Below are 24,026 nucleotides of genomic sequence, written 5' to 3' on the forward strand. Positions count from 1 at the left end.
CTCTTCCTCTCTCTGTAACTGTGCCTCTCAAATAAATAAATAAAATCTTTAAAAAAAACTCAAAAGCTTGTATTGGAATAGAAGTTCCCACTGTTGTATGCTTTGGTACTTCATGCCCACCACAGCAGAGCAGGGCAGTGGACACACACACTGCTAGGCCTCAAAACCATTTCTGGTATAGAAAACAAAAGACAGTCTCTTTGCTGATAATCTATACTATTAAGGAGTGGGGGGGACAATGGTATGGTCACCACAGTTTTGCCATCATAATTCTGAAGACAGTAAGTGGGAGATAGAGTAAGTGTGAGAGTACTCAAACGCACTGATGAACAGAAGATGTGCAAGGAGGCTGCCCCGAGAAACCAGAGGTGCAGGTTCTTTAAGAAATCCAGACAGCTCTGGGCCTCCCTGGCTTAGCCTCAAGCAACCAGCAGTGAGGCCCACTTGTGCGTGCCTGGCCAGCTGCAGGTGGAGCACCTCCCAAGGGCTCAGCTGGGGCTTCAAGAGTGTGCACTTCCCCATTTGTAAATTTCAAAGCTGAATCCAAACCGCCCTGGCCATGGTTTCAGGGCAAGTCCAGTGACACAGTGAAGTGACTGATAAAGTCACCAGTGTGTGGCAATGACTTCCCGCCTTGCCTTATAACATCCTTGTAATATCACCATTGCACAAACACACAAAGTCATTCAAGATTTTATTAAATTACACAGGTATTACATACCACAGGCAATTGATAAGTCCAGAATTGCAGTAATACATGCGGGTGACCAAACAGCCATTTCCCCTCCCAAGTTCCAAGAAAAATCAGCTTTTTCCTGGTTCTCGCTCTGTACAGCCTTGGGGAGCCTTAAGCAAGCGAGTCCGGAGCAGAAAGCCAGAACAGGACCCCTGTGAGCTCCTACACCACCTGCAGTGCACTTTGTGCAGGTGACACAAAGATGACCCCAGGTCCTGCCCCCAAGGAAGCACCAGGGCCCAGCTCTCGTGCCCACCTCATTACTGGGTATGGGCCACTGAGACGAACACTTGTGCATCTCACCTGATTTAGCCCACAGGGCAGGGCCCACATCTGATCTGCCCTCTTAGCCCTGGCACAGGGCCTAGCCTTAACCCGTACACTCTGAAGCAACACAAGGGATGAATGTGGAGCCAAGGGGCACACAGCTCCCAGCTCCCACTGAGGCTAGACAAGCGGGGTCTCTGCTCTGCCTCTCTGCCTTATAGCAAGGCAACCAGAGGATGGGTCTCAGAGTAGAGGTTCAGGGGAGGAGACAAAGTGTGCCCACATAGCACCACCTCCAAGCAACAGGCAAGATGAAAACCATGAGCAAGTGCCTGGGATCGTCCTCAGCAACGTGCACAGACACCTAGAGGCCAACTCTACTCTAAGGCAACAGAAAATGATGATTCCTGTAAGAGAAGGTAATAAGCTTGAAAAGAATATCCGATGAGACAGGAATTCAAACCCACTATAAAGACGAGGAAAAGCACTGGGAACTTGGAAAGGCTCCCCTGTTTCAACCTTACCACTCAGCTTCTCACGGGACGGAAGAGTTGGAGGGCAGAGGGGCCCTTGTGGACTGTCATCAGAGAAGTCCCCAGGGCAACAGGAAAACAAGAAGTCCCAGCGGGAGAGGGGAACCAGCGCTGCTACTGACACCTGTATGCTGATGAAGAGACTTCCAGCCTCTGGTCACTCGGCCACTTCACCTTCCCAAATGAAAACGGCTGGGCCCAGGGACAGATATTTCAGAATAGATCTATTTTCAGACTGGACATTTTTCAGAAACTAAATTTAGCAAGCTTAAATTCTTTCTTAAAAATGCTATCCCATTAAGGCTTTAAAAGTAGGAAGTCTCCGTTGCATCACAGAGACAGAACACAGTGTTCTCTGATGGTGAGAAACCCAGGCCCCGGCAGGCACTGGCACTTGGCAGGTGCACACGTGGGGGCAGTGCTGCCAGGAAGACACGGATGTGTAAACAAAGGACTCGCACTCCAGACACCTGGACATCCACCTTCAGCGGCTGTGTCATCGTTTATTGTTAAAGAACCCATTTGGTAGTTTAATAGCAACGTTTTAATTTGCATTTTTGTTATCATTCATTAGTGATTCTAGCCATACCCCAAATGCTCACTGACCAAAATACTGACTCTTTCATAGATTTTCTATGAAATATACATCATCTGTTTTACGCTGTCATGAAAAAGTTACACATGAGAGGCACGGATCCCCCTAAAGCTGAGAACACGTATGCCCGAGCCCAGCTGCCCTGGGGCAGCTCTGCTTGCCAAGGCCCCGAGACCTTTCTGAGACTTTCCTTAGCTCTGTCAACCCACTCCCTTGTGGATTCTTGGTTGGTTTTTATTGTTCTTGTTGTTACTTTGACACTTCCAAAGTCCCTTCCTGTGCCACGATCAGCCCATACTTGTTTTAGCTTTTTCCTGGCATTGGCAAGAGTGCAACAATTGGGGCTCTCACATCTGCAGCAGGTCTGCCAGGCAGTGCAGATGCACTGTCCAGCTTCCCAAGGACATCCACACCCTCTGTGGAACCCCAAGAAGGCCCCACAAAGGACACTTGCAACCCCTGGAGCCTGTGACTGTGTCCTATGTGGACAAGGGTCTCCAGACAAGGCAGTCACTGATACCGGAGAGTCTGACCTCACAGAGGCCCAACAGAGATTTCAGACAGACAGACAGACAGACAAGGAAAATACACACACGGCAGAGACAGCTGCTCAAAGACTGACACAGAGGTAGGAGGGATACAGCCTTAAGCCATGGAGTACCAGAGGCAGCAGAGGCCAGAGGCTCCTCCCGCAGGGCTCAGACCCTGACTCCAGACCTGCAGCCTCCAGAACGGGGTGAGACTGTGCTTCCATCTTGTCTCACCTCCTGGTGTAGAGCAATTTACTGGGGCCCCAGAAAGATAATCTCAACGTTCAAAAACATCAAAAAAGATACTGACCATAGAAAAACAGCCCCAAGACTTTGCAAGTAACTTTAATATTGAGTAAAAGAGGAATGATTGAATCCTATTGCATGTTGGATTATTATGTAACTACAACCAAATTATCAGATAATCTCATATTTTGAACACACGGACAAATCCTTAGAAAAGAATACAATGTGGAAAACACAGAGCAGCACATTTTGATTTTAAATCTAAGAAAAGGTACCTACAGTTACTTAGCGGTCACAGTATTATTGGTGAATATCAACATATTAATTCATGATTCTCTGTAATTTCAAAAGATTTAGCAGATTATATATTTATGACCAGAAAAAGAAAAGAAAATGTACAAAGTAGCCCAAAGAGTTTACAATTTCACAGGACATGGGGTAGAACAAAGCTCACCTTAAGAGGGAACTCCAGCCTCAAAAGACCTAACAAATGTAACAGAAGTTAATAGGAAGGAGACATCTGGTAGCGAAGGAAATACGTTGCCAGAGTTTACAATAAAATACTGACCTCTGAGTTCTGCCTATTCTTATTCACTGGGATAATGCTGAGCACTTTTCAAGAATATCTCACACCTAGAATGGAGGAAGAATGTTAAAGAAACCAAAAAAATGCTGGCAGGCAGAACCAAAAGAATGAGCTGCAAGCACTGTGGATAATTAATACTTTGAGAAGTATTTACAACACCATGCATTTAGATGTTACCCAATACGTGTAAGTATTCTCTTTAAAAAAACATTCTAAAATGTGCTATGAGAAGGTATGCACATCTTGGCCTCTAGAGCTTTGCTGGGAGAAGACTGGGAGGGTGAGGTTCTTTGCAGGGCTCAGGAGCGAGTGGGAGTGGCTGCCCGGCCGACATCCCACGTGGCCCACTCCCTTCCCTCCAGCAGGGGCCCTGCTCTCCTCCAGCCCACGGGACCGTGGGACCATGTGGCTGAGCCACACAGCTCCGGGAAGCTCACTCTTGGAAGCTGCGAGGCAGAGGGAGCCGTGGTTAGAGCCAAGGCAGATCCACCCTGCTGTGGAGTGCTGCAGCTCACACCTGCTGACACCTGTTTCTTCAGCTTCCCCTCCACTCCAGGCACTGGTAACGTGTCCCACCTCGCCCACACTAGCTCGTGTTTGGTCTTGGGACTTGGGGACAGAGAAGCACAGTGCCACAGCCAGTGACAGCAGTCTCATAAGAAGTGTGGAAGGAGCTGATAAGCCACGAGTGTGTGGCGTGTGACAATATCTGGTAATCTTAATACTGGATGAACACCCAAGAAGTCCTTCATGAGTTTATTAAATTATACCAGTGTCATGTGCCACACATAACTGACATTCAGAACAGCAGTAATCAATGCTGGTTCCCAAGCAGCTGTTCCCCTCCCAAGCTCAAGAGAGCCCCAGTTCTCATCTCCTCTGCACGGTCTCTGAGGTACCTGGGGCCACTCAGCTTGGAGGGCAGGTCAGGGTCGTCCAGACCCAGGATGACAGGCCCCGGACTCCTGCCGGGAGCTGGTCTACCCTGAGGAGCTGTGAGATGGAGTGGACTGGACAATGCCTGACAAGTCCATTCCCTGCGAATACAAAACGGGAACCCAGAGAGAGCCTGTCAGCTGAGACCACACCTGGCTTCTCCTCTCCCTGGGCCACCCCCTTGCTGGTGATGGCGGCAGGTGGCAGAGACTAAGTGATTGCCAGCAAACCCCCAACACCCTCCTCCAAGCTCTCCCCTCTCACATTAGCTGACCATGAGGCCTCACTAATGGCCATGGCGGAGCCACAGTGTGCTGAGGGCTAGAACCGCCACATTAGGGGAGGCCCCTGCTGTGAATGTTAGGGCCATCCATGTGCCTCACGAAAAGAGGAACAGGGTCTCTCCTGCTGAAGCCTGCCGCCCTGTCCCTGGCTGACATCACAGCCAGGAGCAGGGTATATCAAGAGAGGTCCCAAGGGGTGGGAAGCCAGCCCCCGGGGACTTTCTTATGGCACCCTTACTGCAGGATAGACCAGGACTGGAGTTGTTTTGTGTAGGACTTTACGTTAGGCAAGATCAAAGGCTTTCTGATACAAACCACTCAGGAAGTCAGCATTCACAGATGCGTGTTCACTCTCCAGGCAAGGGCTGATGGGTGCCAGGGCCAGCAGTGCTCCAGGTACTTGGGATACAGCAGTGACCGACCCCAGGGGACATAACCCCAGTCCTCACGGAGGACTTCCACCCTGCAGGGTTGACTTCCAGCCACACAGCCCACCCACTGGCCATGGCTCCACCAGACCTCAGACAAGCAACGTGGCCTCATCCACAATGTGCCGCTCACAGCAGCACGACCTCCCAGGCTGTGCAGAAATTAATTAAGTAACTCCGGCAACACACTGAGCAGAGTGCATGAGGACTCAGACAATGCTCCTCATTATCAGGCAAACACAACGAATTATATGGTGCATGAGAAGGCCACAAGGAAGCGAGGGGTCACAGGGCACTCCAGGGAAGGTCAGATGAGAGGGGAAGAGAGTTGCAAGGAAGCCACAGGGAGCAACTGCCACCAAGGCCCTCAGCCAGGGGCACAGCTGGCTGATGGGGCCACAGCCAGAGGAAGCAGGACGACAATGCAGCACGGTGCAGACCACCACTCACCACTGCCTGGCTCTGAGCGAGATGCCGATGTGGCTGGGCCTAAAGGACCCCTCACTCTGCCTGCAGAGTGCCCTCGCAGGCCCTTCTCTGCTCAGACACAGGAGTCACGAGGGAATGGGACAACACTGCACACACTGCCTTGCCATCCACTGTCTTCAGTCCAGAGAGCAAGACTTTCTTTGTGTGACTTCCATCATTTAGTGGAGGTGGTTTGTTTTTTTTTTTTATAACATGGCCACATGGCTACATCATAACAAATGTATCCTCCTGTTGCTACTACTGTCCAATATTTTCCATGAAACAAAGCTGTGTGGACATCTATTTTGCTAACTTCTTGTAATTTCATGATTATTTCCTTAGGATAACTTTCCAGAAGTAAAATTTCTTGGACTGCAAAGAAGGGTTGCTTAACTAAGTTCTGTCACTCAAAAGAGGAAAGCACCAGAGAACTAAGTAAGGCTAAACTGAAGAGCTGTGTGGCTTATCTTTGTGATAACCTAGAACATCCTGTTTCATACCCAGAAACTTGGTGTGGTAAACTGCCCATGACAGGTATTTGAAACTACAACTTTAAACTGTTAATGAAGATTTCTGAATTATCTATAGATTCTTTTTTTTTTACTTTTTTTATTTTTTGACAGACAGAGTGGACAGTGAGAGAGAGAGACAGAGAGAGAAAGGTCTTCCTTTTCTGTTGGTTCACCCCCCAATGGCCACTGGGCCATCCTCCACTGTACTCCCAGGCCACAGCAGAGAGCTGGACAGGAAGAGGAGCAACTCGGACAGAATCCGGCGCCCCCACAGGGACTAGAACCTGGGGTGCTGGCACCGCAGGTGGAGGGTTAGCCTAGTGAGCTGCGGCGCTGGCCATCTATAGAATTCTATATGAAGTTTTGAACAGAGCTAGAAAAACAGATGTTCAGAAATTTGTTCAGAATCTGTCAAAATATTACAAAGAATGTCATAAGAATGGAAATTATCTTTAAAAATGCCAAGGTTTTATATTAAACACAAGCAGAAAAGGTATACAGCCCAGTGACATGTGCATAAGGCTGCCTGTCTCAATCACACATGCCACAAAGGAGCAATGGGTGAAGGCACATGACATGGTAAGGAGCTATGGGCTGTGGATCTGCTCATTCATGCTGTTGTCTGTGGACTGGGGCAGTCTGAAGCCCTGGCAGACCTTGGAGGACCAACTGCCAATTGTCTGCATCGCACCTTCTGCCAGCACCAAGGACAGAGCCTGGCACCTGGGCAAGAGGTGGCTGAGGAGCAAGTGCAGGGTTCATGCCCGGGCAGCATGGTGAAGGGAGAGGAGGGTGACTTCCTTCCAGCACCAAGGGCCTGGGAAACATGCCATGGGGAAGCAGCACCCCAGCTAGATCTGAAAGAATGATTATGAGGGAAAAACAGAAAAGAGAAATCACTAAGCGTGGCAAAACCATGGAGTCCTGAGGGTGTGCAGCCAAGTCTGGGGACAGGGAGCAACGCAGAGCAGCAGGACCGGTGGGAGAAGGGAGGTGATGATGAGCACACAGCGAAGCAAGCTCAGGCCTGGAGAGCCCAACCTGACATGTCTGATGCCCCTCCCCATTCACTATCGGGATGGGTGCAGTCCCGTGAGCCAGCAGTCAGGATGACTGGGGCAAGGCCCCTTCCTCACAGGCTGCTGTTCTAAAGGGGCAGGCTGGGGGACATGGAGGGCATTGAGGGTGAGGGGCTGTCTTCCCATCAGTGCACAGAGAACCCACCGAGCCGCTCTGTGGGTCTGGGGAGACTCACTGACAGAGTCTGTGAGCTTCTGCAGGGTGAGCAAGTACCTCTTCCAGTAGAGTGAGATGTGAGAAAGAAGAGAGGACTGGGGCTGTGGGCTGAGACATCACAGACAGCCTCATGTCCTGGCTCTGCGCTGGTGTGAGAGGCCACCCATAAAACCACTCTGGGTTTCACTTCCAGCCCAGTACTGGTGAATTACATGCACTATTCAACACTCTGCTGCCCTGCAGGCTCATGCTAGGAGAGTCTGTCCAGCTGACAGCTTGTGGGAGTGTTCTGGGCATGTTTCAGGTGGGCTGTGCAAAGCTGTGGTGCTCAGTAGGTGAGGGGCATTAAGTGCCATCAACTCTGGACGTTTTCAACCTGTGATGGTCGCAGAGTGGTCAGCCTGAATTGGTTCAAGGTGCTTCTGTACCTGCAGGGCATTCACATGCTGCAACACACACCGTGGGAAGTCACAGCCCTCACACTAGCACAGGTTTGCTGGGCATTCGCACACCAAGACCAGCAGGTCAGACACTCAGCCATCTTGGCCTGTGCACAGGGTGCACTCACAAATCCACACGTGCCTGTGGTACAGACATGGAGACGCGGCTCCAGCACACACACAGCCCACCAGCTTGTGGTGGAGCTGGACCCTCCTGTGGGTTTTGTTTTTTTTCAAAGTCTACTACAAGACACATTCATGAAAAATTGCTGTGTATCTGTGCAACTGTGACACATCACACAATCCATCCCCTCACGTGAGAACATCTTGCAGGATTAAGCACCAGGAAAACGGTTTTCTTCAGTGGAAAACGGGCATGCAGTGGCCACCCTGATAAAATGATCGAGTGAGGGCTTGTACCTTTCGGTTTTGTTGGCTTCACTGTCAAGAAGCTCAGAGTTGAATGTGACACCTGGAGAATTACACCAACCCTCTGGCTACCATACATGTCTGCTCCGATTTTCCAGTTTATTAGCATTTCTGTCCTGTGTATCTGTGGTTACGGTGACTCAAAAACTTTTTGAAAAGGAGTGGCAAACAGACCTACAGATAAGAAAAAGGAGACTAAATAAGAAGTGCTTGAGGGTCCCCACACAGGAGGCTCCAACTGTCAGCGCCATCCTCAGTGCTTTGCAGTCATCACTCACTGCATCCTCACAGGAACCCTGTCAATCAAGATTCTATCTGTCCCTCTTTTCACGATGAGGAAACGGAGATACAGGGAGGCCAAAAAAATCGCCCAAGGCCCCTCAGCTGCCCAGGCAGTGTGACGGCAGAACCCACACTCTTAGTCACCACCTTATGCTGCCAGCATAAAAAGCTGCTTGTCGGCGTTGTGCAAAAATAGCAGGACAAATGTTCATTAGGCACCAGCGGACTTTGTATGCGTGTATGTTACCCGGCTTAAAACATTTCCTCGGAGGGCCTGAGGGGATTGTTTCCTTTTTTTTTTCTTTCATGCACAGTCTGGGATTTCATTTAAAGACAATAAACAGATAGGATCACAAGGTTACTTTTTAAAATTTTTCTACAGATGGGCTGACTCCACATGCTTATTCCCTTTTGAAAAGGGCTGATTTAATCTTCTTTTCCTTCCCTGTGGATGCACACAAGTAGCCCAGATAAAAATGGTATCTGACACAAACAAACCTTGCAACGGGAGCTTTTGCGTGGGCTTTCCTAGAACCCGTTTGCTTTGTCAGGGGCAGAAAACGCAGGCCCCAGGAAGAGCTTCCCGGCTTCCGTAAGGGAAAACGTAGGGCAGGGACAGTGCAGGCACAACTTGGTCCAGCTTCCGATGCCAGAAGACCAGGTGTCCCCAGCCACACGGCGCCTTCTCTCCGTGCAGGCAGTCGCGAGTTGTGCCTTTCCTTAACTAACGCCACCCGCAAGAGGTTGTGGGACGACTGTGACGACCCCAAGCCTTGTGTCTCTTCCATCTTCTCCCCCGAAGCTTGCTTTGCTCAAGCTTTCAACATATAAAGTTCTAGTCTCAAGGAAGGTGTCCTGCTCCTCACTGACCCTAACACTCTGTCAAGGGCTGTGGGACGTGGTGACTGCCAGGACGTGGGCAGCGCAGCCTCAGTCTGAGCATGGGCAGGGAGTCCTCATGGTCTTCCTGGGCAAACACACAGGCGTCTCTGTAAGTGTCACTGTCACCTGCAGAGTGGACATATGGGGGTCTCTGTGATGGTACTGTCACTTGCAAAGCAGACACACAGGGGTCTCTGTTACTGTCACTGTCACCTGCAGAGCAGACACACGGGGTCTCTGTTACTGTCACTGTCACCTGCAGACACATGGTGGTCTCTGTTACTGTCACTGTCACCTGCAGAGCAGACACACAGGGGTCTCTGTAACTGTCACTGTCACCTGCAGAGTGGACATACGGGGGTCTCTGTGATGGTACTGTCACTTGCAAAGCAGACACACGGTCTCTGTTACTGTCACTGTCACCTGCAGACACACGGGGGTCTCTGTTACTGTCACTGTCACCTGCAGAACAGACACACGGATGTCTCTGTAACTGTCACTGTCACCTTCAGGGCAGACACACGGATGTCTCTGTAACTGTCACTGTCACCTTCAGGGCAGACACACGGGGGTCTCTGTTACTGTCACTGTCGCCTTCAGGGCAGACACACGGGGGTCTCTGTTACTGTCACTGTCGCCTTCAGGGCAGACACACGGGGGTCTCTGTTACTGTCACTGTCGCCTTCAGGGCAGACACACGGGGGTCTCTGTAACTGTCACTGTCGCCTTCAGGGCAGACACACGGGGGTCTCTGTTACTGTCACTGTCGCCTTCAGGGCAGACACACGGGGGTCTCTGTAACTGTCACTGTCACCTGCAGAGTGGACACACGGGGGTCTCTGTACCTGTCACTGTCACCTTCAGGGCAGACACACGGGGGTCTCTGTCACTGTCACCTGCAGAGTGGACACACGGGGGTCTCTGTACCTGTCACTGTCACCTTCAGGGCAGACACACGGGGGTCTCTGTCACTGTCACCTGCAGAGTGGACACACGGGGGTCTCTGTACCTGTCACTGTCACCTGCAGAACAGACACACGGGGGTCTCTGTAACTGTCACCGTTACCTGCAGAGCGGACACATGGGGGTCTCTGTCACTGTCACCTTCAGGGCAGACACACGGGGGTCTCTGTAACTGTCACTGTCACCTTCAGGGCAGACACACGGGGGTCTCTGTTACTGTCACTGTCACCTTCAGGGCAGACATACAGGGGTCTCTGTAACTGTCACTGTCACCTGCAGAGTGGACACACGGGGGTCTCTGTACCTGTCACTGTCACCTTCAGGGCAGACACACGGGGGTCTCTGTAACTGTCACCGTTACCTGCAGAGCGGACACATGGGGGACTCTGTCACTGTCACCTTCAGGGCAGACACATGGGGTCTGCTGTGACTGTCACTGTCACCTCCACAGCAGACACACCATGAGCAGTGGCAGGGGGAGGTGTACTCTCCCAGGAGCAACTGGGGCCCTCTGTGGAGAATGAATGAGCTGTCCGTTGTCTCTCCTGGAGCCCCAAGTGAGGTACAATCTGAGGAAACCATGAGCTGCTCACAGAGAGAGCTTCTTCAAAGGCAGATGAAGACAGTGCATAAAGAAAACACAAGTGGTGGATTACATCTGAGCTTTGATTGCCTTTGTTGTGTGCTCTTTGTGCCTGCAGTCCCTGAAGTTTATCCCTGGAGGAAAAGTGGTCAAGAGCAGATGCAGGACTTCAGACAGGGTCTCATCCCAAGAACCCCACACCTGGTCTTGTGATGGTGGGTGTCTTTGTCAGGAATTCACAAGATTGCCACACTCAGTTTCTCTACACACAGATACCTAGAAAACAACGAAACTCACTGACGAAGTGGGCATCAGCTAGCAATCCTTCCATGGAGAAAAATAACTAGTAAGTAACTCTACGATTCCCTGAGAATAATTTTTAACTGCAAGAAACGTCTTGCCCACTAACTTCCTGTATGGTACCCATAATTCTTTTTTAACTAACATGTTGGCAATGCTTTGCATATGACTCCCATCTGGCCAAAAATGATGAATCATAGTTATTTTTATTGTCTCCGATGAATGACCGTGGTGTATCCATTCCAAGGGTCGAAATACATTTAATTAATTTCCTTTTCAAATCTATAATCAAAGCGTACATCATTCGACTCCTTGGACAGCTGCGAAGTCATGAGGTTTTTCCTTGAACATAGTTAGAAAAGAATCATGGCAATTCTTCAATTTTAGCATTATGGGGGATAATGTGCTAAAAGCAGAGATGATGTATCCTCTAACACTTGAAAATATTAGAGCTCTCTCATTTCAAAATTGGTTGGATTATGGGTACACACAATCCAAAAGGATTTAGATGCAGCAAAGCACATTTCTTTTTGCTTTTAATACTTAATTTAGAATTTCTACCAATTTCCAAAATGAGCCAGATGAAAACAGAAGAAGCAATTGATCTCCACAGGAGGACATATGTACATCACTGGGGAGAACAGAGACAGTGCAATCTGAATTCCATAAAAATAAAGAACAGTCTCTCAACCCATGTAAAACAGAGTATAACCTAAGGAGCACAAAACACGGAAAAGAAATGCATAGGTGCACTTCTCTCTGAAGAACGCCATTTCAATAGTGATAAATGCCAAGTTCTTTGAGAAGTCACAAATGTTTGACATTCTGAAAAGTGGGCTTAGAATGCTTTTCTACGAAAAGTCTCTAAGGTGAGAAAACTTGCATCTTAATTACTTCATCCCTTTGACTTCCATGACATGGTGCACTAATTTACACCTTACACGCAGTAGATGGTAAAGTAAGTCATTCCACACTGCCAGGCTTCTGGGCCAAGAGCATGGGGGTGAGGAGGGCCCCTGGGGGGGGGGGGCAGGCAGGGTCTGGGGCTGCATTGGGAGACCTGGAAGAATGGACTGGCATTTCTTGGGTGGGAGTCTGAAGTGGGAGGTGGGGGGTGAGGGCAGGATCAGCCCCTGCTTCCTCTCCCAGACCTGCTGCCAGATGTGGAGTCCATAATACTCTAAATTGTTCCCTTCCAAGTGATGAAAAAGCCATGCTATGTAAAAGGAAACGGTGCACACACTCTACAATTATTACTGAAGCCCATCTGTGATTCACCCCACTGCCTGCACAAGACAATTTTGCTGCTGGAAAATCTTGGTTAAATACATTTGAAAAAAAACACCAGAGTGGCTTGACCTGCCAAAAATCAGCCTTTTTCATCATTTCGCCATCTTTTGCTTTGGTTACCTATTAGCTTTCACAGAGAATCTGAGGTAAAATGAAAATGGTGCTTTAATGTCCATTAATCTCAGGCCAAAACGTGTTCCCGGGCATGTCGGGAGCTGCTAGGTCAGGCCGGGGCTCCCTGGGGCTGTCCCTATCTCCCCCAGAGCGCTCACTGCTGTGTCCCAGGCTGTGACCCATGGGAACCCCCCCCCCCGGAACCGCCCCCCCCCGCCCGCCCCGGTCCCGTCCTCCGCCCCACGCTTAACCTCGCCTCTCCGGCCTCGGTCCAGAAGGGCAGAAACTAGGCTGTGCTCTGGGTCTCCAGCTCTGAGACCACCCGCAGCGGGGCTGGCGACTCAGTCTACACAGGGGCCAAACTGATCGCTTTATCTGTAGGGGATAGGAAGCAGTGGCGATGAGGGTCTCCAATCCCAAGCCCAGCGAGTGGCCGAGGAGGAGAGGAGCCCTTCCCGCAAGGAGCAGGAAGCGCGGGCATGCAAGGAGTTCCCACGCGTGCGGCCGGCCCGCGTGCGCTGCCGGCGACCCTCCTCCGCTTTCGGGGGGCCCCGCCCGGCCCCCTCCTCACTGCCTCTAACTCTTCCTCTCTGTGCCCACACCCAGATCCCAAGTCCAGCCCTCCTGGCCCAGGCAAGGCTAGGGTGGGAGAGACGCCCCCGCGCCCCCAGCCACACCTGGCCCGCGCCCGCCGCCCCCCACCCCCTGTAATAATCACATCCTCGTTATTTCTCCCGCAAGCGTTCGCGAAGGAGCCGAGAACAGCAACAGCCGCTGCCGGGGGAGGCTTAGTTACAAAACCCTGCGCTGGGTAGCGCCTCGCTTAGCAACCGCCCCTAAAAAAGCCCCCGAGCTCCTCGTGCGCACTTGGAGAACCGGGCGGCGGCCACCCCCTCCCGGCGCGCACCCTCGGCCCCCTTTCCGAGCCGGCAGCGGAAACCCGCGCAAGTGGCCCCTCCCGGTCTCCCTGGCCCGTCTCGTTCACCCCCGGTCCCCGTGGGTCTCCACCTGGGCTGCGAGCAGGGGCTTGCAGGTCGCTGGCCGCTGCCGCCCCCACTCCCTCACAGCAGCCCCGCCGGCGCCCCCACCCCGCGGGACCGAGCGTGGAATTTCACACCTCCGCGACACTCGCTGGGCGCCCGCTCCGGCTCCTGGCAGCCGAGGGTCTGCCGTGCCCGGCCCTGGCCGGCTACGCGCAGCCCAGCCTCGCTGCCCCCACCTTCCGGGTCCCCTGGCTCGGTTCGGGCGACGCATCCCTCAGCCGCCCCCGCCCCCCACCCTGCCGCCCGCGCAGGGTCCCCGTGGATCGGTCACGCCGCGCTGCGCTCTCCTCTGCCCGACGGCTCTCGCCGCCCGGCCTCCCGGTCCCTGCGCCCTGGTCCCCCCGGCCCCAGGCGGCTCGCACCTTCCTCAGGGCGGACATCCTCAGGCGCTCCTAGTTCAGCAGGTGCAGCGCGACATGGCGAGGTGACCACCGCTCAGGCCGAGCTGCGCACGGGGCCCTGCCGCCGACTCCAGACGCTCGCGGGTAGGGGGTCCGCGCGCCTGCCCACTGTCCGTCCGTCGGTCCGTCCGTCCGTCTGTCCTCAGCCGCCGCCGCTGCTACCGCTGCTGCCGCCGCGCGCTCCGACCGCGCTCGAGCCCGGCGCACTGTCGGTCCTCACGGCCGGCGCCTGCGCACTCGGCGCCCGGGGAGGCACCGGCGCACTGGGGGGCGGCCGGCGCGCGGCTCCATCTGGGGAAGGGCCGGGCGCCCGCGCGCCTCCGGGGGAGCGCCCAGGCCGCGACGCGGCGGCCGCTCCGGAGCCCGCCCCCCGCCGGCGCCCAGCGTGCACGGCCGGGGAGCGCGCGGACCGCCCCCTCCCCCGCCGCCGCGCGGCGGCCGGCCCCAACTGTTGCGCGCGGAGCTGCGGGTCACCTGGGGACAAGCGGGACGGGGGCGCCGGGGTGGGACCCATTGGTCTGGCAGCTGCGCGCACGGGCCGGAGCTCTGGGCGCCGAAAGTTCGCCGGGAAGCCGACACGCACCGCTCAACGCCTGGAAGGGGTAGCCCACGCCGGCCGCGGTCAGAGTCACGGGCGCATTCGTGCGCGGACTCCTGTGGTGAGCGGTCCGCACATCTCCTGACCCACATGGCAGCGACAGTACACCGGGAGAGTGGCGCGCTCCGTTCTGGGGAAGGCTCCAGCGTGCGCATCCTGCCGCGCCTCCACTGCCGCGCCGACCGGCCTGAGCGGGCCGCGGTTGCCTCGCACGAGGTAGGGAGACCCCCACCAACAGCACTGTCTGGTGGGACGCAGGGAGAGCCTCAGATTGGGTCCGCCGCCCCTGGTTCGCCGTCAGCAGCTCTACATCGTGAGAGCCACGGAGTGGGAAGGAGAGCAGATCCCGGAGAGGGCGACAGCCCCGCGGCAGCCCGGGAAAGTTAGCGACCCGGCCACGTGGGGCAGACCCTCCGGAGCCCACTGCCCCAGAAAAGGAACCGCCGGCCCTAGCTGGGCGCGCAGGGGCGCGTTGGTCTCTCCCCGGGTACCGGGGAGCTGACCTTGGTTTCAGTTCGCACGGAGTGATGGACTTCACAATTTTAGTGTGCCCTGAAGTTTAAAGGCGGTAAGAGATGTGAATCATACCGAGGATGTTTGCAGAGCAATAAATACGGGATACAAAATGGGGAGGGAAGCAGAAGATCAGAAATATTTGGAGTGGGACAAAATGACCTTTCCCTGAAATTCCAAGATTTTTAAAGAAAACAAATCTCCGTAAGATTTTTTTTCTATAATCCATCTTTTTCAAAACACAGTGCTGAAGGCCTGCAAAGATGAATAAAAGTTCTGACTTCCACCCAGGCTCTCCTCAGTGTCCTCAGCTCGTCCAGTTTGTCTCCACTGTCAAAACCTGGTACATTTTGTGTGCCACACTTCATTCAATATCTAGATTTTAGGCCAATTTTTTATTTTGAAATTTGCTTCTTCTCCACTTCCCTGCTCTCCATGTTGGTCCCCTTTCCTCTTTTTAGACATTTATGGAATCTTTCATGGAACAGCAAGCGCAGAAACAACAGAGTGCCCCTCTTACACTCAATGTGCAAGCAAAACAGTGAAAGGGCCTCGCGGAGCTTTCAGTCCAGAGGGAGGCAATTGAAAAGTTACACACAAATGGAGTTACTTCTCTGGAGGAAAGACACAGAGTGCATGTGGAAGGGGCAGCGCTGTCCCATGGCTTGGGATGTCCGGGAGGAGCTCTCAGAAGTGGTTACAAGTAAGCTAGGGTTTTTATTTATTTATTTATTTATTTTATTTTTTGACAGGCAGAGTGGACAGTGAGAGAGAGAGACAGAGAGAAAGGTCTTCCTTTGCCGCTGGTTCACCCTCCAATGGCCACATGCAGGTTCTGAGGCTAGGATTGGAGTGCAGATGTATTTGGGAGATTGATCCAGAAAATGAGAGGAGGCAGGAAGAGTGAGGCAGAACAGGAAGAAAAGTTCATGGAGGATGCATTAGTAAGCTGGTCTAGCCAGAAGGCATCCAGGGCTCAGTCCTGCTGAGTCTCCGAATTGGACACCCAGATATTTCCCTGTGGACTACTGTTCCCCAATGATTGATTGTTCTCCCTTACTTCGCCAGCAATGCTAATGGCTTCAAAGAGACCAGGGGTTTGAGGTGGAGGCAGGTGAGCACGTGGGGACGTTGTCATACAACCACAACTGAAGGCAGAGGTCAGCACTTGTCACAGCCCTGGGAGGAAGGAGACCTGGCAAGAAGAGGGTTCCAGAGAAGCAAGACATGTTATGGACACATAAATGTCACAGCTGTCCAAGGAAGCAGGGGCTGCAGACAGAATGACAGGACTAGGTGCTTCTTTCCAGACCTCAACAGTCAGAAAAGCCAGAAATGCATGAGCAAGGAGAGTTGTGCAAATGTGGCTGGACAAGAAGACAGGATTTCAGAAGTTCGTGAGGACTTTAACTGAATGAAATTCAGCACAGGATTTTGAGCAGGGTAGTGAGGTTTTGTTTTGTTTTTCTCACAATCATGTTATTTTCCACAAAGGCAGTTTTGTTTCTGCCTTGGAACTCTGTATACCTTTGATTTCCTTTTCTTGTCCTATTGCATTAGCTAGAATTCCCACACCATGTTGAAAAGCAGTGGTGAGAGAGGATACCCTAAGCTTGTTCTTGAGTTTAGTGGTAAAGTTTTCTCACCTTTAAGTGTGATGTGGGGTTTTTGTAATGTTTGGTAGTAGGTTGAAGAAGTAACCCTCTCTTTATACTTGGCTGGGAGGCTTAAAAAAATTTTTTTTATCATGAACATGCTGGATTTTGTCAAATGCTTCCCCTATGTCTGTTGATAGGAGTTCAAGATTTCTTTCTTCTGTTCCATACTGATGTGATGGATTACATCCATTAACTTTTTTAGTGGACACGAGATTGAGATTTTTACAAAACTAACTGCAGCCATGAATAGAGCTGGTGGTGAGGTAGAAGTGAGAAAACAAGAGTGGGATTGGGGAGCCCAGCTGAAAACCCCTGGAAAATCCTGGTCAGAGATGACCAAGACACAGAGAGGGCAGTGAAAGGAGGAAGTGAACAGAACAGACACCCTTGGTGTGACTTCTTTGGGTGGGCTATGCAGGAAGAGGGAGAGTAGGTGATGAGTCCCAAGTCCATCCCATCAACTGGGTCACAGTGTATTCTTGGGGGACTGTAGGTCACCTGAGTACCAGGTGTGCTAAGCTGGTGACCTGGGGGGCCTGGGGAATTTTAGCAGAAGGCACAGGGCAGGGATAGAGTGGAACACATACTGGGTCACAGGTCAAGTGAAAATAGCAGACACTGGCCTTGTAATCAACTTTCTCAAGCTCTGATGAGAAAAGAGATGGAGGAAACAGGCCCGGAGGAGCCTATCTGTGGTTCTGGGGAAGACTGTGGTGAGGTGGGAAGGGCCACAGCCCAGGCTCCAAGCACAGAACAAGTTCCTTCTGGCTCCTTCTGCTGTCTCACTCCTGTTCCAGCACCAAGCTGATCACAATTCAGATGGACTCAGGGCATGGATGTGCACTGTATGTCCCAGTGACCCTCCACTACTGCAGACTGCACTCAGGGTACGTGCTGCATCTCAGTGACCCTCCACTACCCAGACCACACACGGGGTGTGTGCTTGTCTCAGTGACCCTCCACTACCCCAGACCACACACGGGGTGTGTGCTGTGTCTCAGTGACCCTCCACTACCCAGACCACACATGGGGTGTGTGCTGCTTCTCAGTGACCCTCCACTACCCAGACTGCACACGGGGTGGTGCTGCTTCTCAGTGACCCTCCACTACTGCAGACTGCACATGGAGTGTGTGCTGTGTCCCAGTGACCCTCCACTACCCCAGACCACACATGGGGTGTGTGCTGCTTCTCAGTGACCCTCCACTACCCAGACTGCACACGGGGTGGTGCTGCTTCTCAGTGACCCTCCACTACCGCAGACTGCACATGGGGTGTGTGCTGTGTCTCAGTGACCCTCCACTACCCCAGACCACACACGGGGTGGTGCTGTCTCCCAGTGACCCTCCACTACTGCAGACTGCACACGGGGTGTGTGCTGTGTCTCAGTGACCTTCCACTACCCAGACCACACACGGGGTGTGTGCTGTGTCCCAGTGACCCTCCACTACTGCAGACCACACACGGGGTGGGTGCTGTGTCTCAGTGACCCTCCACTACCCCAGACCACACATGGGGTGTGTGCTGTGTCTCAGTGACCCTCCACTACCCCAGACCGCACACGGGGTGGTGCTGTCTCCCAGTGACCCTCTACTACCCCATTTCCCAGGCCCCCCAGACAGGTCTACATTCAGTCTCCAATTTCCCCTGCAGTTCTATGATTCCCATCAAGCCTTTGCCTCTATCACTCCAACAAAATTACTGTAACTGCTGAGCAGCCCACCTGCTCCTTACCAGGCCTCGCTAGGAGCCACGGACACCTGGGAGGCACAGCTTCGGTCCTGGCAGCCACCTGCGGGGCGCCCCTGTGCCCAGGCTGTGGCCTTCTGCGGGCCAGGGTCAAGGCTACAGCCGCTCACCGCCTGGCCTCGTGCTCCTCCCTCACGGCCTCGCTCTTGGACCCGCAGCACCCGCCTTCGGGCTCCAGACCCTCCCGGCCCACGCGCACCAACTGGAAGACCTCCGCGCCCCATTCCCGTGACGCCCGCGGCTGCTGCTGCCTGCGAGGCCGCATGCTCTGAACACTATCTGACGATGCGGGTTCCAGGCGAGGTCTGCAAGGGCAAGAAGCCCAGGGCAGTGGAGACCGCCGGGCCGCTGCCGCCTCCGCCCTGCAGGCGCTCGTGGGCTGGTCGGGCGCATGGAGGACGCCCCCAGGCGGAGGGGGCGGCGGGTTCGCGCGCTTCTCGGGCGCCGGAGCGTCTCGCTCCTCTTTCCCGAGACACTGTTCCCGACGCTCGCCCCCGGAGTCGCCACGGAGAGGAGCAGGGGCCGGCCCCGACAGCCAGAGTGCCGCCCACCCGCGCTCCAGAGCTCTGGAGCCACCTGCGGCCGCCTCGCCTTCCCTCCGCGCATGCTCCGCGGGAAGCTCCCAGAGGCGGGTCTCAAGGTCTCGGGGCACGCCCATGGAGGCCGCAGGAGCCAATCCGAAGCCAGACAGCGATGGTTGACATCATGCGGCAGGGAACGCGCATCCGCATTGGGCGGCCCTGCTGCTGTGGGTGGGCCCGAACGGGGAATCCGGAAGCTCCTTCGGCCGCGGGGCTGCAGCGGGGCTCCGGGGTCGCGGGCGAGCACGGCATGGCTGAGCGCCGGAGGCACGGTAGGCGGGGCTGAGGGTAGACGCGCGAGGGGCGCGAGGGTGGTTTAGGGCGTGGGGACTCAAGTGTGTTGGGGGAGCGCGAGACGTGAAGGGCCGCGGGACTGAGGGCCGCATCGTGTGAGGAGAGGGTCGGGTGTGAGGGGTCCTGAGAGCCGCGGGCTGAGAGCTGCGGCGTGCGAAGGTCGGGTCGGGTGTGAGGGGTCGTGAGCGACACGGTGCGCGAGGGGAGAGGGGTGAGAGGGGAGAGCGGTGTGAAGGGCACAGTGTGTGAGGGTCGGGTCGGGTGTGAGGGGAGAGGGGTGTGAGGGGCACAGTGTGTGAGGGTCGGGTCGGGTCGGGTGTGAGGGGTCGTGAGAGACGGTGCGTGAGGGGAGAGCGGTGTGAAGGGCACAGTGTGTGAGGGTCGGGTAGGGTGTGAGGGGTCGTGAGGGGAGAGGGGTGTGAGGGGCACAGTGTGTGAGGGTCGGGTCGGGTGTGAGGGGTCGTGAAGGGAGAGGGGTGTGAGGGGAGGGTCGGGGGTGAGGGGTCGTGATGGACAAGGTGCATGAGGGGAGAGGGGTGTGAGGGGCACAGAGTGTGAGGGGAGAGGGGTGTGAGGGGCACAGAGTGTGAGGGGAGACGGGTGTGAGGGGCACAGAGTGTGAGGGGAAAGGGGTGTGAGGGACACAGTGTGAGGGTCGGGTCGGGTGTGAGGGGTCGTGAGGGGAGAGGGGTGTGAGGGACACAGTGTGTGAGGGTCGGGTCGGGTGTGAGGGGTCGTGAAGGGAGAGGGGTGTGAGGGTCGGGTCGGGAGTGAGGGGTCGTGAGGGACACAGTGCATGAGGGGAGAGGGGTGTGAGGGGCACAGAGTGTGAGGGGAGAGGGGTGTGAGGGACACAGTGTGTGAGGGTCGGGTCGGGTGTGAGGGGTCGTGAGGGACACGGTGCGTGAGGGGATAGAGGTGAGGGGAGGGGGGTGTGAGGGACACAGCGTGCGAGGGGAGAGGGGTGTGAGGGACACAGGGTGTGAGGGGAGGGTGGGGTGTGAGAGGTCGTGAAGGACACAGTGTGTGAGGAGAGGGTCGGGTGTGAGGGGTCCTGAGAGCCGCGGGCTGAGAGCTGCAGCGTGCGAAGTTCGGGTCGGGTGTGAGAGGTCATGAGGGACACGGTGCGTGAGGGGAGAGGGGTATGAGGGACACAGTGTGTGAGGAGAGGGGAGGGTATGAGGGATTGTGAGGGACACAGGGAGTGAGAGGAGGGTGGGGTGTGAGGGGCACAGTGTGTGAGGGATAGTGTGAGGGGGGGTGAGGTGTGAGGGGTCGTGAGGGACACAGTGCGTGAGGGGAGAGGGGTGTGAGGGGCACAGGGTGTGAGGGGAGAGAGGTGTGAGGGACACAGTGTGTGAGGAGAGGGGAGAGTGTGAGGGGTCATGAGGGACACAGGGCGTGAGAGGAGGGTGGGGTATGAGGGGCACAGTGTGTGAGGGGGTGTGAGGTGTGAGAGGTCATGAGGGATAGTGTGGGGGGGTGAGGTGTGAGGGGTTGTGAGGGATAGTGTGAGGGGGGGTGAGGTGTGAGAGGTCGTGAGGGAAACAATGTGTGAGGGGAGAGGGATGTGAGGGGCACAGTGTGTGAGGGGGGTTGAGGTATGAGGGGTCGTGAGGTACATGGTGCCTGGGGGGAGAGGGGTGTGAGGGGGCGTGAGGGACACAGCGTGTGAGGGGAGGGTGGGGTATGAGGGGTCCTGAGGGGCACAGCGTGTGAGGGGAGGGTGGAGTATGAGGGGTCCTGAGGGGCACAGCGTGTGAGGGGAGGGTGGGGTATGAGGGATTGTGAGGGACACAGGGTGTGAAGGTAGGGTGGGGTGTGAGGGGTCCTGAGGGACAACATGTGAGGGGAAGGTGGGATGTGAGGGGTATGAGTTGCACAGCATGTGAGGGGAGGTGAGGGTGTGAGGAATCCTGAGAGACACAGGACATGAAGGGAAGGTGGTGTGTGAGGGGCACAGGGTGTGAGGGGAGGGTGGGATGTGAGGGGTCGTGAGAGACCCAGTGTGTGAGGGCAGGGGAGGGTGTGAGGAGTCCTGAGGGACACAGGGCGTGAGGGAAGGGCCAGGTGTGAGTGGTCATGAGATGGGGGGTTGGGAGTGTGTGAAGGAGCTGGGGAATGGGAAGCCATGGGGTGTGGGGGACACAGGATGAGAGGAGAGCTTGGGGCATGAGAGGCATTGAAGGCCGCCTGCCCAGTGCCCAGACTGCTGCAGGTGGCCTGAGGAGAGTGGGCGGTCGCTCAGCTCTGAAGTGCACAGACCCCTACATGGCAACAGTGGTGGTGATGACCATGGTGTTTCTGGTCACAGCCCCACTTCCATGTGGGTGGCTGGAGCAGTGTGGCAGTCAGTAAATGAAGGACACCAGGATCCCAAGTGTGGACTGCTGAGGAGTCTCACCCTGCTGGAGCAGGACCTTGGAGCCCTTGACTTGGTGCCCACCTTAGAACAGCCGGCTGGTGGGGCTGAGTGGGGCCAGAGTTGCAGGGACATCTGTTCTTCGGGGCCAGCTGCTCCTTGGGAGCACAGTAGCCCCAAGGGTAGGGGCGAGGCAAGGCCTTCATGCCTCCATGTGTCCCTGCAGGGAGATAGGTGTGGGTGCTGTGGAGCCTGAGTGTGCCTGACACACATGTGCCACGCATAGAGCTTGACAAGTCATTTCTGAAGCCAGAATCTGTCAATGTGTCAGGCAGGGATTCCCTCAGGGAATGGAGTGCAAAGTCCTTCCTCTTCCTCTAAGGTGCAGGTGCAGTGCAAGGCTGTACTCTGGCACAGACCCAGGAGGGACCCATAGTGTGTGAAGTTGCGGCAGTCAATCTGCAGCAACCACTCTAAGGTGGCTTTGTTGGATTTCTTTTTTTTTTTTTTTTTTTTCTGGAAGTAGGTTGCTTCAGCTAGGTAAGGTAGCCTGCTAATGCAGCAGTTTTTCCTGTGACAATTTGTACCAAGAGTGCAACCTCAGTGGGAAACCACACTGCCTGAGTAAGAAAAAAAAATTTTTTTGGATGCACATCATTTTAATGGCCAGGAAAAAAATATATGAAGAAAACCAGAGGCTGTCTCTTGGGCCTCTGAGAGTTACCATGGTTCTAGCAATGAGCATTTTCCGTTAATTGAAAACAGTTACCCAAAAGGTTTTGTATCTAGAGTTTAGTTGAAGTGTCCCTTCTGCTTTGGAAATATTGGGTGAGCATCTGACATATATATAGTTCAATGTTAGCACAGGCTTGGCTGTGACTGACATTCAGGGAAGCCTGCAGCAGGGTCACAGTGGAATCAGGAAGCTCTTGGAGGCCACAGTTTTCCCCTGGGGGCATGTGCTCCTCAGGAAAGACCTGTGCTGCATTCATCTTATGATCAGACCTTGCGCTGTGCCAGCCTCAGGAGCTCCTCAGTGGACTGTGGGAATGGAGGACTTGTGTCTGGCATCTGCCCAGGTGGGCCTCCCCACCACCTCCTTCTACATGGCACTGAGGCCTTGTCAAGGCATCTCCAGTTAGTAGCAGCGGAGTATGTCATGAGATAACTTGTTTCATATAGGAAATCTACCTGTTATACTCTTTTTTGTGTGTAGGTGTGCTGTTTGGAGGAGATATCTCCCTGCACCTTTGGGAGCAGACTGGAGAGCTTCATGCACCACCCAATTGTTGACACTCTCCATGGTGCTGGACCCAGTAATTGGTGCCTCTGTGCCTCTGCCTGTGTGTCTCTGTGAGTGCATGTGTCTATGTATGCATATGCATATGTGTGGCTGTGTATATTATGTATGGAGGTACATGTTGGTATGTGCATTTCTCCACTTAAACTTTCAGACACATCTGCAGGGCCAGCAGCTCTGGTGGAGTCTCAGAACTGGAGGAGCTGGTGAGAATGTGTCCCAGTTGGAAAGAGGTCCTTTTCCTTCTTACTGTGTTTTATTCCTAGGGCTGACTGGGTACATAGTGACTGTTGAGCAGAGCTTTCATTCTGGCCACAAGCTGTGGGTATCTGCACAGAGTTCAATAGTCACTCACTGGCCTATAGGCAGAGCCTGGCCATAATCATTTACTCAGAGTATCTGTGATGTGAAATAGCCCCTTTCTCCTAAAGTGGAAGTCAGGTAGCTCTTTTCTGTTTCAGAGATCTTATTTTTTTCTTTCAGGATTTATTTATTTGAAAATCAGAGTTATTGACATACACATACACACACACACACACACACACAATCTTCCATCCATGTTTTAACTCCCCAGATTGGTGCAATGGCCAAGGTTGGGCCAGGCTGAAGCCAGGAGCTTCATCCAAGTCTCCCACATGGATGGCAGGGCCCCAAACACTTGGGCCATCTTCCATTGCTTTCCCCAGACCATTAGAAGGGGACTGGATTGGGAGTAGAGCAGCTGGGACACGATTAGGCGCCAGTATGGATGCCGGCATTGCATGCAGTGGCTATGCTACAACACTGGCCCCACCTTTCAGGTATGTTTGAGAGTTGAGAGCACGCTCAAGAAGTATCTTGTGAATGTAGAAACCAGCTTTCAGGGAGCAGACAGATCTCTGAGAATGTT

The 24,026-nt window shown here is 54.2% G+C and overlaps 2 protein-coding genes across 11 annotated transcripts in view; one reads left to right on the forward strand and one right to left on the reverse strand.

The window, feature by feature from the left end:
• DLGAP2 (DLG associated protein 2) overlaps window positions 1–15,359 on the reverse strand; it is a 571,440-nt gene extending 556,081 nt beyond the window's left edge. For both annotated transcript variants that reach the window (XM_070047249.2, XM_070047250.2), the window contains exon 1: window positions 14,046–15,359. In XM_070047249.2, coding sequence (XP_069903350.2) covers window positions 14,046–14,063 — 18 coding nt within the window. In that variant the 5' untranslated portion in view covers window positions 14,064–15,359. The remainder of the gene's footprint in view (window positions 1–14,045) is intronic.
• A 3,949-nt stretch (window positions 15,360–19,308) lies between these two features.
• ERICH1 (glutamate rich 1) overlaps window positions 19,309–24,026 on the forward strand; it is a 78,997-nt gene continuing 74,279 nt past the window's right edge. For 6 of the 9 annotated variants that reach the window (XR_011378083.2, XR_016212252.1, XR_016212251.1 and 3 more), the window contains exon 1: window positions 19,309–19,453. Coding sequence is in view for 2 of the 9 variants with exons in the window: in XM_051839259.3 (XP_051695219.3) it covers window positions 19,432–19,453 (22 nt within the window). In the remaining 7 variants the exon portion in view is untranslated. Of the gene's footprint in view, window positions 19,454–23,053; window positions 23,191–24,026 lie in introns of all 9 variants that reach the window. The other 3 variants (XR_016212250.1, XM_070047256.2, XM_089302835.1) reach the window with 2 other exon arrangements.

Source organism: Oryctolagus cuniculus, chromosome 8, assembly GCF_051225735.1.
Source record: "Oryctolagus cuniculus isolate XC-2025 breed Fujian yellow rabbit chromosome 8, ASM5122573v1, whole genome shotgun sequence".
Taxonomy (NCBI): Eukaryota; Metazoa; Chordata; class Mammalia; order Lagomorpha; family Leporidae; genus Oryctolagus; species Oryctolagus cuniculus.